At 51.8% G+C, this 12,535-nt stretch overlaps 1 protein-coding gene across 23 annotated transcripts in view; it reads right to left on the bottom strand.

Annotated features, from left to right (window-relative positions):
* Positions 1 to 12,535, bottom strand: part of TACC2 (transforming acidic coiled-coil containing protein 2) — a 233,932-nt gene that overhangs the window by 70,991 nt on the left and 150,406 nt on the right. Inside the window, exon 1 of one of the 23 annotated variants that reach the window (XM_044935190.2) lies at positions 7,229 to 7,474. The exons of 20 other annotated variants lie outside the window; for them this stretch is intronic. In XM_044935190.2, the coding sequence (XP_044791125.1) occupies positions 7,229 to 7,296 (68 nt within the window). In that variant the 5' untranslated portion in view covers positions 7,297 to 7,474. Of the gene's footprint in view, positions 1 to 7,228; positions 7,475 to 12,535 lie in introns of those variants that run through there. 2 more of the 23 variants (XM_044935189.2, XM_044935191.2) reach the window with 2 other exon arrangements.

Genomic DNA, 12,535 nt, shown 5'->3' with positions numbered 1-12,535 from the left:
GAACTGTTTTAGGAAGCAGGGAGGTAAGGGAGAAGGACAAGGCTTGACCACCAGGTTTCTGCTCAGAGCAGCTGGGAGGTGACGCACCATGTGCTGAGATGGGGAAACTGGGGTGAAGGCTGGGTCACTTTATATATACTTTGTTTGTTTTTGATACAAGGAAGGTCATCCATTCAATTTTGGACAAGTTAGGCCTGAGAGCTCTATGAGAAACCCTAGAGGAGATACAAAGTAAGCAGCTGGATAAGCATGGTGCTCAGACAACACGGGAGGATATAAACAGGGGCATTCTGAGTACATGATGGTACTACATCCATGAGAGTGGAGGAGACGTCTTAAAGAAACAAAGAAGGTGCCCCAGGCCGAAGACTCGAGGACTCTAGTGTTGATAAATGGCCAGGAGGTCATGAAGGGTGAGGACATGGGTCCAAGCCCTGTACAATCAGGTGCCAGCAAAATACAACTCACTGTCTCTGTTTGTAACTAAAGCGTAACTGGGACGTTGATTTACTAACTGTCCGCAGCTGCTTTCACACTCTCAGGGCAGAGCTGAGTTGTTGCAACGGAGACCTTACACCCTGCAAAGCCAGTCTGGCCCTTCACAGAAAGCACCTGTCAAGCCCTGGATTTAAGCATGGAGTGCCCTCAGTTTCCCGGAGGAGGCAATGGCACCCCACTCCAGTGCTCTTGCCTGGAAAATCCCATGGACGGAGGAGCCTGGTGGGCTGCAATCCACGGGGTCGCTAAGAGTCGGACACGACTGAGCGACTTCACTTTCACTTTTCACTTTCATGCATTGGAGAAGGAAATGGCAAACCACTCCAGTGTTCTTGCCTGGAGAATCCCAGGGACGGGGGAGCCTGGTGGGCTGCCGTCTATGGGGTCACACAGAGTCGGACACAACTGAAGTGACTTAGCAGCAGCAGCAGCCCTCAGTCTCCGTATCTATAAAATGGGGGCAGAAGTGCCTGGGTCGCAGTAATGGATATGTGTCTGTAATGGGAAACACCTAAGTCTACTCAACAAGGCTAAGAGAGGAGCTCTTCATTCTCACAGCATCCAGTGTTGTTTCCACGTTTGGCAAAGGCACCCAGTAGCCACCCGCTCTCTAGAAACAACTGCTAAAGTGAATTTGTAAATACAAACACAGCCAGTGTCATCCAAGCCACCACTTCCACCGTAGAATGGATGTATACTGAGCGGTTCTAAGTCAACTCTTTGTGGCCAGCCAGTCTCCCTCTGACTCCCATCCAACCTGAAACAAAAGCATGAGTCCATGAACAACTGGTTTTCATGGAAAAAAGTTGTTTACAAAGCCTACGTCCTCATCATTAATCTTAGGGGAGAAGACGGAATTGTTCACCATCCTCTGCTTACCCCGGAACACTGCCCCAGCTCAGGCTATCCATCTGGCAAGAACAGCCAATCATATTGGCTATTCAGACTACACTGGTTCCTAGGCAACCAGAACTATAGCCACAGAAACAGGCTGTTGATGGCAGGAAGAAACATGAAGACAGGGACAGAGGGTCGATGCAGAGTGCCCTGAAGCCAATGACCTAGACGAACACTTGCCCACAGTCACTTAATCCATCTCCCAATCCTAGCTGCTCACCCGCCATCAGCAGGTGCCCTGCCCAGGGCCCCAGCAGAAGCAGGTGGCATCACTCCCCGGATCACTGGCAGCTACCTGGATGGCTTCAGAATGTTCCTGCCTTCAGCCCACCTTAGAGAAGCCAGCAGATAAGCAGAGAGAAGACAGGAAGGGCCAAGATCCTTCTGGACACAGGGCCCATGATATGGAGATATTCAGAAATGATAACCAAGGAAAAGTACCTGCTATGGATGGACTCACTGCTTATGTCTCCCCAAAATTTGTTATGTTGAAACTCTACCCCTCAATGTGATGGTATTAGGAGGTGAGGCCTTTTGGAGATGATTAGGTCATGAGGGGGCTTCCCTCATAACTCAGTTGGTAAAGAATCCACCTGCAATGCAGGAGACCCCGGTTTGATCCCTGGGTCAGGAAGATCCCCTGGAGAAGGGAAAGGCTACCCACTCCAGTGTTCTGGCCTGGAGAATCCCATGGACTTATAGTCCATGGGGTTGCAAAGAGTTGGACAGGACTGAGCAACCTTCACTTTCACTACTTTCTAGGTCATGAGGGTCAGAGAAGGCAATGGCACCCCACTCCAGTAATTTTGCCTAGAAAATCCCATGGACGGAGGAGCCTGGTAGGCTGCAGTCCATGGGGTCACTAAGAGTCGGACACGACTGAATGACTTCACTTTTACTTTTCACTTTTATGCAATGAAGAAGGAAATGGCAACCCACTCCAAGGTTCTTGCCTGAAGAATCCCAGAGACGGGAAGCCTGGTGGGCTGATGTCTATGGGGTCGCACAGAGTTGGACACGACTGAAGTGACGCAGCAGCAGCAGGTCATGAGGGTGGAGCCTTATAAGGGCATCAGTGCCCTTGTAAGAAGAGAACGTGAGTGCTTGCTCTGCTCTTTCACTGCCTTGATGTCTGAGGACAAGATGAGGACAAGGAGACAGCCGTCCATAAACCAGGCAGCAGGTCCTCACCACACACTGACACTGGATTCTGCTGCCTCCAGAACTATGAGAAATACCCATCTGTTGTTTAAGCTGTGTCCTCTGTGGTATTTTATGTTACAGCAACCTGAACTAAGACAGCACCTTTGGGACTCAGGCAACGCCTATTCTACAAACGACTTTACAGCTTATTCAGTTTCGGGGGGAAATGGCTCATCCTTTCATCCAACCATAATATCCAAAGTGAAGTATCTGCTTATAAGAACTGAGAGGCCCACAGTCAAGATGCTGTCACTGAAGCTAAATGACTTAGCCAAGGGTCGCCTTAAGAAATAAGACTTTGAAAGAAATCCAATGAGACCTAAAGAAAGCTCCTGCCAGGAGCCCCAGCAGCCCTTTCTGGGCTTCTGAGCAACGGACATGCTGGCAATTTTCAGATGCAGAAGCATTCCTGCCTTTCCTGCTGACTGGTGCCTCTGTCTTCTCAGGGTCTTCACAGACACAGAACCTCACCCCTGAGAAGCCCTAAGAGGCAGGCCGGGCAAGCTCGGAGCCGCTAGACCCTCTCGACAGCCCCCAGACTGAGTGAGAGAGGAGCCACACGAGGATGGGAAAGACCAAAACTCCACTTTCCCATCTGTGACCACAGCCGCCCAGAGAGCTCCAACCCCATCCTAGAAGCACTCACCTGGTGCAGCTGGTGCCCAGGGCCTCTCGGGTCCCGGGCACTCTCTCAGCTATAATTCCGATCCCAGCCCAAACTCATCAACGTTCCCCCAGATGCGCTCCCAAATTCCACTTCCTTGTCTTGGCAAACGCCACATCCTCTCCTTGGACATCTAAGCATAAATCCTCCGCTTTTATTCCCCGCTGTCTTTATAACCTTCCCTCCCCTGCTCATCAATCACTGCGGCCTGTTGCTTCACCCTTCATCACTTCCCGCCATCCCTCATGGCCCTTCTATTTTGCTGCTCACGGGTCCACACAGGCAGTAGTTTCCCTATCTGAGATTTTGGGTGTTTTTTTTTTTCAGGTCATGAGCCGTGCCACAGCCGAAGCAGGCTGAACTCGCCCATACAAGCACCACTTTTACCCTCAGATGCTGATGGCCCTTGGCTGTCCCTGCAGAGCCAGGGTGTGGGGATCTGCAGGAAGCGGAGGGAGCCCCCGGGATGGGGGTCTCTGGCTACACAAAAGACAGAGCACTTAACGCTGCTTTTCTTAGCAGAAGCCCAGCCTCAAGGGGCTGCAGTGGAAGGAGGGCACAGCGGCGGGGTCTAATCGATGGACTCAGATCACATTGACTCAAGTGCTTCCCGTCCCTTTCCAGTGTGTGTCCCTTCCGTCCGTGCTGAGAAGTGTCTTCTGCAGCGGAATTCTCCTCTCCCTGACTCCCCCCCTACCGCCCCCCTCCACCCGCCGTCTTCTATCTGGAAACAAAGGCTACTATTGCTACCAGAACTTCTTTTCCAGATAAGAAAGCGGCAGTTAGAGAAGTGTCAAGCGGTTTCTCAGGAACCCAGATTGGAGGGACTCACCCGGATGGAGAAGCTCAGGGCTTCTCAAACTTTCCTGCCTAAAAGTCATCCGGGCGTCTTTACAAATCACTGGTTAAATGGAGATTCTGACTTGGACTCAAAGGTGGGCCCTTTGATTCTGCCTTTCTAAGAAGCAAAGCGGAGGGTGATGTTGCCCTCCCAGGAGGGGTGGACCATCCCAGGAGTCACAGGGATTTCAACACGTGAACCTCCATCCCCGCCTCCCCTTCCAATCCCATGTGCCATCCTGCACCTCCAGTCTGCTGCTGCACCCCAGAGGGGAGACACAGGACTCCCCCTCTTCCTCCTTTCTTATTCAATTGCTCTCCAGGGACAGAATGAAGCTATCAGTTGGGGCTACAAAAGCTGCCCAAAGGCACCCCAAACCTGAACGCAGAAGCACAGAAATCCTGCAACTAAAAGAGAAAATATTCTGCAGGGACTTTTAAAACATCCCCGTCTTCGGTTTCACTCTTACCCAGGTCCTCCTTGATTTGCTCTTTCACAGGGAACCATCATAGAAAAAGAGACACATGTTCAGTCTAGTTACCAGCTGTCATGGACTGTACCCCGCCGAGGCAGCTTGTGCTCCCTGAGTTCCTCTCCACTCCTGCAGCCCTGACAGCATTATCCTTCAGTGGAAGCTTCTTTCCTGCCACAGACCACTCATGGCTACCCTGTCTTATTATTCTTCACAAGCATGTGACTTTAGGTGCATGGAAAGGCACTCTCTTAATACACTTCTTAAAATCTCTAGACTGGAAATAAGCAAATCGATAGTAGAAAAACTCCCAGTTATTCAGACAGCGGAGATGCGATTTTAGAGAATAGTTGCCAGGTATGGAACCAGCCCCAATCACTTCCACTCTCTCCATTTTTAAAAAACAAAAGTGTTAGGGGATGGAGGGTGGGATTCTGTGAAGGAGTAAATATACTATCTTAAAGATTTAAAGACATTTCAGAAATAGTTTCAAGGAGAGAAGACTCTGGCTAGTACACATGGACCGGCTCATCCAGGCAATATTTGAGAAGGAGCTTCCATTACAACATAGCCATTTGGCCTGGAGTTTTATTTAAACACCCTGGTAGGTGGGCTTCCCAGGTGGCGCTAGTGGTAAAGAACCCGCCTGCCAATGCAGTGAGACATAAGAGATGTGTGTGATCCCTGGGTCAGTCATGGCAAGCCACTCCAGCATGCTTGCCTGGAGAATCCCATGGACAGAGGAACCTGGTGGGCTCTAGTCCACAGAGTCTCAAAAGAGTCAGACATGACTGAAGCAACTTAGCACACACTTCACTGGTGGATCAGCGGTAAAGAATCCGCTTGCCAATACAGGAGATGCGAGTTCGATCCTTGGGTTGGGAAGATCCCCTGGAGAAGGAAATGGAAACCCATTCCGGTATTCTTGCCTGGGAAATCCCATGGACAGAGGAGCCTGGAGGGCTACAGTCCATGGCGTCACAAAGGACAGAGGAGCCTGGAGGGCTACAGTCCATGGCGTCACAAAAGAGTCAGACACGACTTAGTGACTAAAACAACAATAACATACCCCTAGGGTGGACTTAGGACACCTTATCCCAGCTTCTATCTAACAGAATCTCTCCCAACTCAGCCCTCAGCCAACAGAAGCCTGGTCATTTATTAACTCAACTGGGAAAGAGGGCGGGGACACTGGGGACACGTGAGCTGAATCCCTTATGGCTGAGGAGCGGATTTTCCCAAACACATGGTCACAGTATCTTTTTCGTGTCTCCCGAAAGCTTTTAGACAGATCTGAGCCCTGAGAACTAGCTAGCTCAGTAGCCGATTAGCGCCTACCACTCTTTAACTGATTTTCAGTTTAGAGACTTCTCAAAAATAGGTTGGAACTGTTCTTTTCGGCTTAGGCTCAAGTCCCGGGTGGTAGTACATATTTCCATGCATCGAACAATACTATACACGAACGAAAACCAGGGCAGGCAAAGCGCAGGGCTCGTGGCACTGAAAAGCCTCCAACACGACGCACCTCCATTGTAAGATGATGCTGTCTCGAGCTACAAGGAGAAAGACAAATGAGCGGTGCACACCTGCTCTTTAGAATGGTTCGCTGCTAAAGAGCTGGAGCCTGGAAAACCACGAGGCTCAGCCTAGCATTACATCACCGCACTGAGCCAGGTCCTCATTGAAACCCCAGGCACAGGGACGAGTGAGGAAGCCCCACATGGCACCCCGCGTCCTACTACAACACACAGAGCAATCCCTGGAGTCCTTTCATCTACACATCAGTGGCTCCCGTGACCACTTTACTGCCTCCCCACCCCCAGACCCCCACACAACACTCTTCTCTGAAACACATTCTTCTCTTTGGGAAAGGAGAGCAGGTAAGGAGGGGATGACCTGCAGCCAGATCTATTCAATAAGCCCCATCCTCCAGACAGGCCCAGGTGGGTAATGGAGATGACCATTTAAAAATGGAAATCCTAATAAACACCCATCCAGTATAAAGGCCCCACTGGCTCTTGGTTTACAGAAACTGGATGCACATTCAAACGCTGCTTCCACCAATGGACCAATGACAAGACTGTTTGGCTGGCTTTACTAATAATAGCGAGCAGCCTTGTCCTCCGGTGTTCACCAGTGTGTGGACGCTTGGGTTAAGTCGACTGAACGTCTAGCAACGAAGCTCCACGCCATCCGTCTAGCTAGCTATGTGAGTGGCTGCCCCTAAACTGGTCTGTCTCCATGGGCACGGCACTGCCACCCTCAAGGATTCTTCCCATGAGGCCCTTGTTAATGCCCGGCTGTTCCCTTTGCAGGAAATACCACTGTTCCGGGGTGGGGGGGGGGGGCGGTGTGGTGTTAAGATGCAGGGAGAAGCCCCCCCAAGCACGCACTGGGCTGCTGAACAACCATCAAATTCCAGGGGGGTCATTTCTGCCCCCAGCAATCTCCAGGGGCTGCCAGATGCTCATTCCAGAGAGGGGCGCGAAACGCTAGAAGGGGAGCCACCAGGTAAAAACCACGCTAGGCTGCCCGAGAACGTCAGCTGCAGGCTGCACGGGGCATCAGGTGAGGGGATACTAACAAAGCCCCAGCACCCTCTCCTCTTGGGAGGATTCGGGGGGCCCTCCGGGGCGACGGGCGGAGCACTTACATTGCCTCGGAAGCCTCCTGGTTCAGGTCGCTGGCTGGGACTGGCTGCAGAGACTGCGACCCTCCCATCCTCGCTGCGCCCTGGAGTGCAGGCTAGCCGCGAGCAGGGCCAGCGTCCTGGCACGGTACCTCCAGCGGGAGCCCGGGCTGGGCCGGCCTGCGGCCGGGGCTGCTGCACTGCAGATGGGAGCAGCTGCTGGCATCCGGGGCGGCGGCGGCGGCGGCGGGGAGCTGCGGCTTCGGGGCCCGAGCCGGAGCCCGGGGAGCGAGCGCCGCGGAGGTGTGCGCGCGAGGGTGGCCGGCGCGCGCCGCCAGTGTGTGCGCGAGGGTGGCCGGCGCGCGCGGCTCTGCCCGGGGCGCGCGAGTGTGAGCGTGAGTGCCGGCGGGGTCCGAAGGGATCTGCTCTTAAAACCCCCGGCAGCTCGGCTCCCGCGTAGGACACGGTGATGTCATCATCCGCGAGCAGCCCCCGACGCCTGCATCTTCACAAAGCTCCAGCGCTGGCTCGGGAAACCGGGCCAGGGGGAGGGCGGGCGAAGACCCTCCCTCTCTACCCCCGAGTCGCCTCCCCCAGCCTTCCGCAGCCTCGCCCCGATCGCCGGCATTGTGTGGCTTGGAAATGCAAATACACTTCGGACGCGGGAGTCGGGGGCCCCAGGGGGGAGGGCCGCGGTGGTCCCGGCCTGGCGAACCATGGTGGGGGGCGGGGGAGGGTATCCTCTTTCCGGCCGGCTCACCCCTCCCGGAGGGAGGCAATGGACTCTCCCAGGGCTGGGCGGGCAGGTAAACAGGCTACAGCGGAAAATGTGCTAGACGCTTGCAGTGTCCCGGTGGCTTCTGCCTTCTTCAGGCTGAGGCCTGTACCAGGGAGATGCGAGGGCCTGGCTCCCGGGTCCCCCCCTGCCACCCCCACTCCCCACCTCACCTGAGCCCAGGTCCAGCTTCCAAGGACGCAGTTTGGGGGTAGGGCGGATTGGGGAAGCCTGCTACTGAGTCTGAAGCACCCCCCCCCCATCTTTAGCCACCACAGGAGGCTCCACAGAGTCGCCCCTTGCAAAGGCTCATTCCCAACCGTCAGAGGTCAGGCCAGCTGAGAGGGCCCATCCATGTCAGGCCTTTAAGACCACAAGAGTGTCCAGGGGAAAGGCAGCTCTCCATGACACACGCTCTAACCATCTGTCTCCGTGATTCTGAGCCCAAACCGGGCCTACAGGAATGTCTGTGACACCCCATTCAGTGCCCCCAGCCCCCACCCCCATTCCTCTGCTGGGGCAAGCTGTGCCCCTCTAGCCAGGCCCCCTCGCCCAGCTCTGGCTGCTCCCAAACCCTCCAGACTTCCTTGGGCTCCTGGGCCTCCTCCTCGCAGGCTACTCAAGAAGGATTTCATCTCCTTTTGGTTCAGGAGGTTTGGGGGCCCACCTGGAAACTGACGGTCCATCCCCATTCTGAGGTCCAATCAGACTCACAATGGAATAAAAGCGGAACCTCTGAGGAAACGGTAACCCACTCCAGGATTCTTGCCTGGGAAATCCCAAGGACAGAGGAGCCTGGTGGGCTGCAGTCCAAGGGGTCACAAAAGAGTTGGACAAGACTGGGCTGCTGAGCACATCTGATGTGTAAGTTGAAAACTCATCTTCATTTTCCCAGCATTTCTTTAGAGTCAGCCTAAAATGCATGTAACTTGTGGCCAAAACAAAAATAAAATGGAAACAAAACTGCTCAAAACATTCTGAAATGTCCTCCACATACTGAGTGTTTCCTAAAACTGTGGCTGAGAATGTTTGGACGGCTACTTTTGAAGTTGTGACTCAAATGTCAGGATGGTTCCAGAGCTTCATGGTGGGCTGACTTTCCTCTGCTGATATTTAAAATTAGTGTCAAACAGAGACCCAGAAAGTAAAAATTGTTTCCTGGGCTGCAACAACATGAAATGTCCAGGCTACATTGAGAAGGTTGACTTTCTCGAATTTATATGAAAATAGCTAATGATCCCGTCAGTCTTGCAGAGAAGGTGACTGTCAGGGGGTGGCCGGGTGAGGCTTGCTCCTGAAAGCACCTCCCATAACCTGTCACTCACAATCAGTGCCAGGAGTCACCTGGTGGCAGGGATTCTGAGCTTTGCTCATCCGGTCATTCTCAGCACCCCGAGGGTTCGTTTTTTCATCAGAAAACAGAACTCTTGGGCCTCATATGCAGCTAGGAGTCCAAAGAACCTTACCACGTGGAGCTGAAAACTTCCTAAGTGCTAACTTAGGGAAAGCTATGACAAACCTAGACAGCATATTAAAAAGCAGAGACATCACTTTGCCGACAAAGGTCGTTATGTCAAAGCTATGGTTTTTCCAGTAGTCATGTACGGATGTGAGAGTTGGGCCATAAAGAAGGCTGAGCGCCGAAGAATTGATGCTTTCGAATTGTGGTGCTGGAGGAGACTCTTAAAGAGTCCCTCAGAGAACAAGGAGATCAAGCCAGTCAATTCTAAAGGAAATCAACCCAGAGTGTTCATTGAAAGGAATGATGCTGAAGCTGAAGCTCCAATATTTTAGCCACCTGATGTGAAAAGCCAACTCATTGGAAAAGACCCTGAGGCTGGGAAAGACTGAAGGCAGGAGGAGAAGGGGGCGACAGAGGATGAGATGCTTGGATAGTATCACTGACTGAATGGATATGAATTTGAGCAAACTCAGGGAGACAGTGGAGGACAGAGGAGCCTGGTGTTCGACAGTCCACGGGGTCCCAAAGGGTCAGACACAACTTAGCGCCTGAAGAACAACAAACCTAGACTTCACCTTTTGAGGAAAGTGACCACTTCCCTGGGCACTGATGGTATCTATGGCCTGTAGCCAAACCCATCCCTAGGAAAATACACAGGGAAAAAATGAGAAACAACAATCAGAACTCATCCGCTCATTTTTTTCATGATACATAAAAGCACCAAACCTTCCAAGTGTCCTGATCCGTAACAGGTAGGGGTCTGCTGCAATAACTAGAGAGGGCTTTGAAATGAGACAGGAGGTCAAACCCTGACCTCTCCCTCGTTTGGTTGTGTGGTCTTGAGCCAACTGCTTGACGGTACTGAACCACTACTTCCTCAGCTGGCAAGAGAGAGAAAGCATCTGTTTTGCAGAGTATTGGGAAAACCGAATTATATATATGAAATCCCGGGACCAGGACTAACTGGTGCTTGAGCGGTGTTAATTTGCCTTCCTTCTTTATTAGAAACATTTTCCCCTAAGCACAGCACCACATAGAAAATGAGGGGGCATTGCAGCAAAGGGCTTTTATTTAGAATCTCAACAATCGTAAAGTTACGACCTAGTGACACTTCATTTATGTGTCACTGACAGCATCGCAGTGATGTTAACAACATGGCCGAGAACCAGGGGAAACAATCGGGATGCCGTTGAGGTCAATGCAACTGAAATCCGTGCGTTACTAGTTTGTATAACAAACTTCTGGAAGAACTTTTCAGACTCTGATTTAAGACATTTGATGGTTTACTTTACACACAGTTTAAAACAAGCCTGGGGACTTCCTTGGCAGTCAGCGGTTAACACACCGCACTTCCACTGCAGGGGGCATGGGTTTGATCCCTGGTCAGGGAACTCGGATCCCTGCATGCCACACAGTGCAGCCCAAAAATAATAATAATAAAACAAGCTTGGTTATCTAATAATTCAGCCTACAGAAAAAAAAAAAAAAAAAAGGAAAACGTATAAAACATGGAGAGGGGGAGTGATTAGAGAGGAAAAGAGCCATGCTATGGACTGAATGTATCTACCCCCAAAATGTCATATACTGAAGCCCTGATATCCAATTTGATGGTATCCAGAGGGGGCCTTTGGGATGTAATTAGGGTTAGATTAAGTCATAAGGGTCTAGAATCTCCGACTCAATGGACATGAATCTGAGCAAATTCTGGGAAACAGTGAAGGAGAGGGAAGCCTGGCGTGCTACAGTCCACAGGGTCGCAAAGAGTCAGACACGACTTAGAACTACAGCGACCAAAGGAGAAAGAGACACATAACCTCTCTCTCTGCCATTTCAAGGACACAGCAAGAAGGCAACCATCTGCACACCAGAAGCAGGGCTCTCTTAACCCGACCATGCTCACACCCTGATGCAAGCTTCGGACTTCCCACCTCACAACTGTGAGAAATCAACAATTTTGTTGAGGTCACCCGGCCCAAGTTCTTTGTTTTATAGCAGCCCAAGTGGACCAACCAACACAGGCTGTTTAAGATACAGGGCCAAGGGACCAAGAATAACTAACAAGAAGGGAAAAGATAAAAAAAAAAAGAAAGAAAGAAACAACTCTCCAAGTTAGACCAAGGAAATTCGAAACAATTTCAGGGCCATTTAACCCAGCTCCTGGGTTCTTGTTATCCACAGGAACCACTGATAGCTCAGAAACCACAGGCTACATCCCACTCTGGCCTGTTTACTGCCTCCAAATCCTCTCTTCTTCACCCACCCCCACCCCAAGTGATGGCCAAGGAAGCTAAATAATAGGTTTGCACAATAAGAAAGCACAGATTCCACCCCAAATTATTAAAATGCCAGCAGCTAGCCTTGCAATCACACATTCCCTAGTGTATTCAAACCTGCACTGAGCACTCACTTGGGCCAGGCCCTTGGCTGGAGCTGAGGCTGCAGACAACCTATGAGTGCGCTCTGCTTCATCCCGACCTTCCTTCCCAGACCACTGCTTTCAGGGGGCCGCTCCTCCCTTCCTTACCACCTCTTCATGCCCAGCCCACACTCCAGACTCTACCCTGGCCACCCTGGGAGGGGCAGAGGCCGCCACAACAGGGCACCTCCTCTCTCCACCAAATCAGGGATGCCCAGACTTTCTAACCATGGCCCTTGTTGCTAAGTCGTGTCTGACTCCTGCAACTCCATGGGCTGTAGCCCACCAGGCTCCTCAGTCCATGGGATTTCCCAGGCAAGAAGAATACTGGAGTGGGGTTGCTATTTCCTTCTCCAAGGGATCTTCCCAAATCAGGGATGGAACCTGCGTCTCCTGCATTGGTAGGTGGATTCTTTACCACTGAGCTACCAGGGAGACCCTGAGGTCCCTCCCTGTGTCTCCCTCTGGACCAGAGCATGCATATTCTAGGATGCTAAAGGTAGGCTAAACCCACTTAGATGGGCTCCACTGCCAACCTTCCTACTGATGTCCCCAAAACATCCTAGAAACCTAGATAAATCCAAGAAAGCACCCGTCATTTCTAGAACAATTAGAGATTCGACATTTACTAGTGCACTTAGCATCTGCCTGGCCTATAGAAGATGAGTCTGTTCTCAA

This window comes from Bubalus bubalis, chromosome 23 (assembly GCF_019923935.1).
Source record: "Bubalus bubalis isolate 160015118507 breed Murrah chromosome 23, NDDB_SH_1, whole genome shotgun sequence".
NCBI lineage: Eukaryota > Metazoa > Chordata > Mammalia > Artiodactyla > Bovidae > Bubalus > Bubalus bubalis.
Note: the sequence above shows the minus strand (reverse complement) of the source record. Positions and strands in the feature narration are given on the sequence as shown.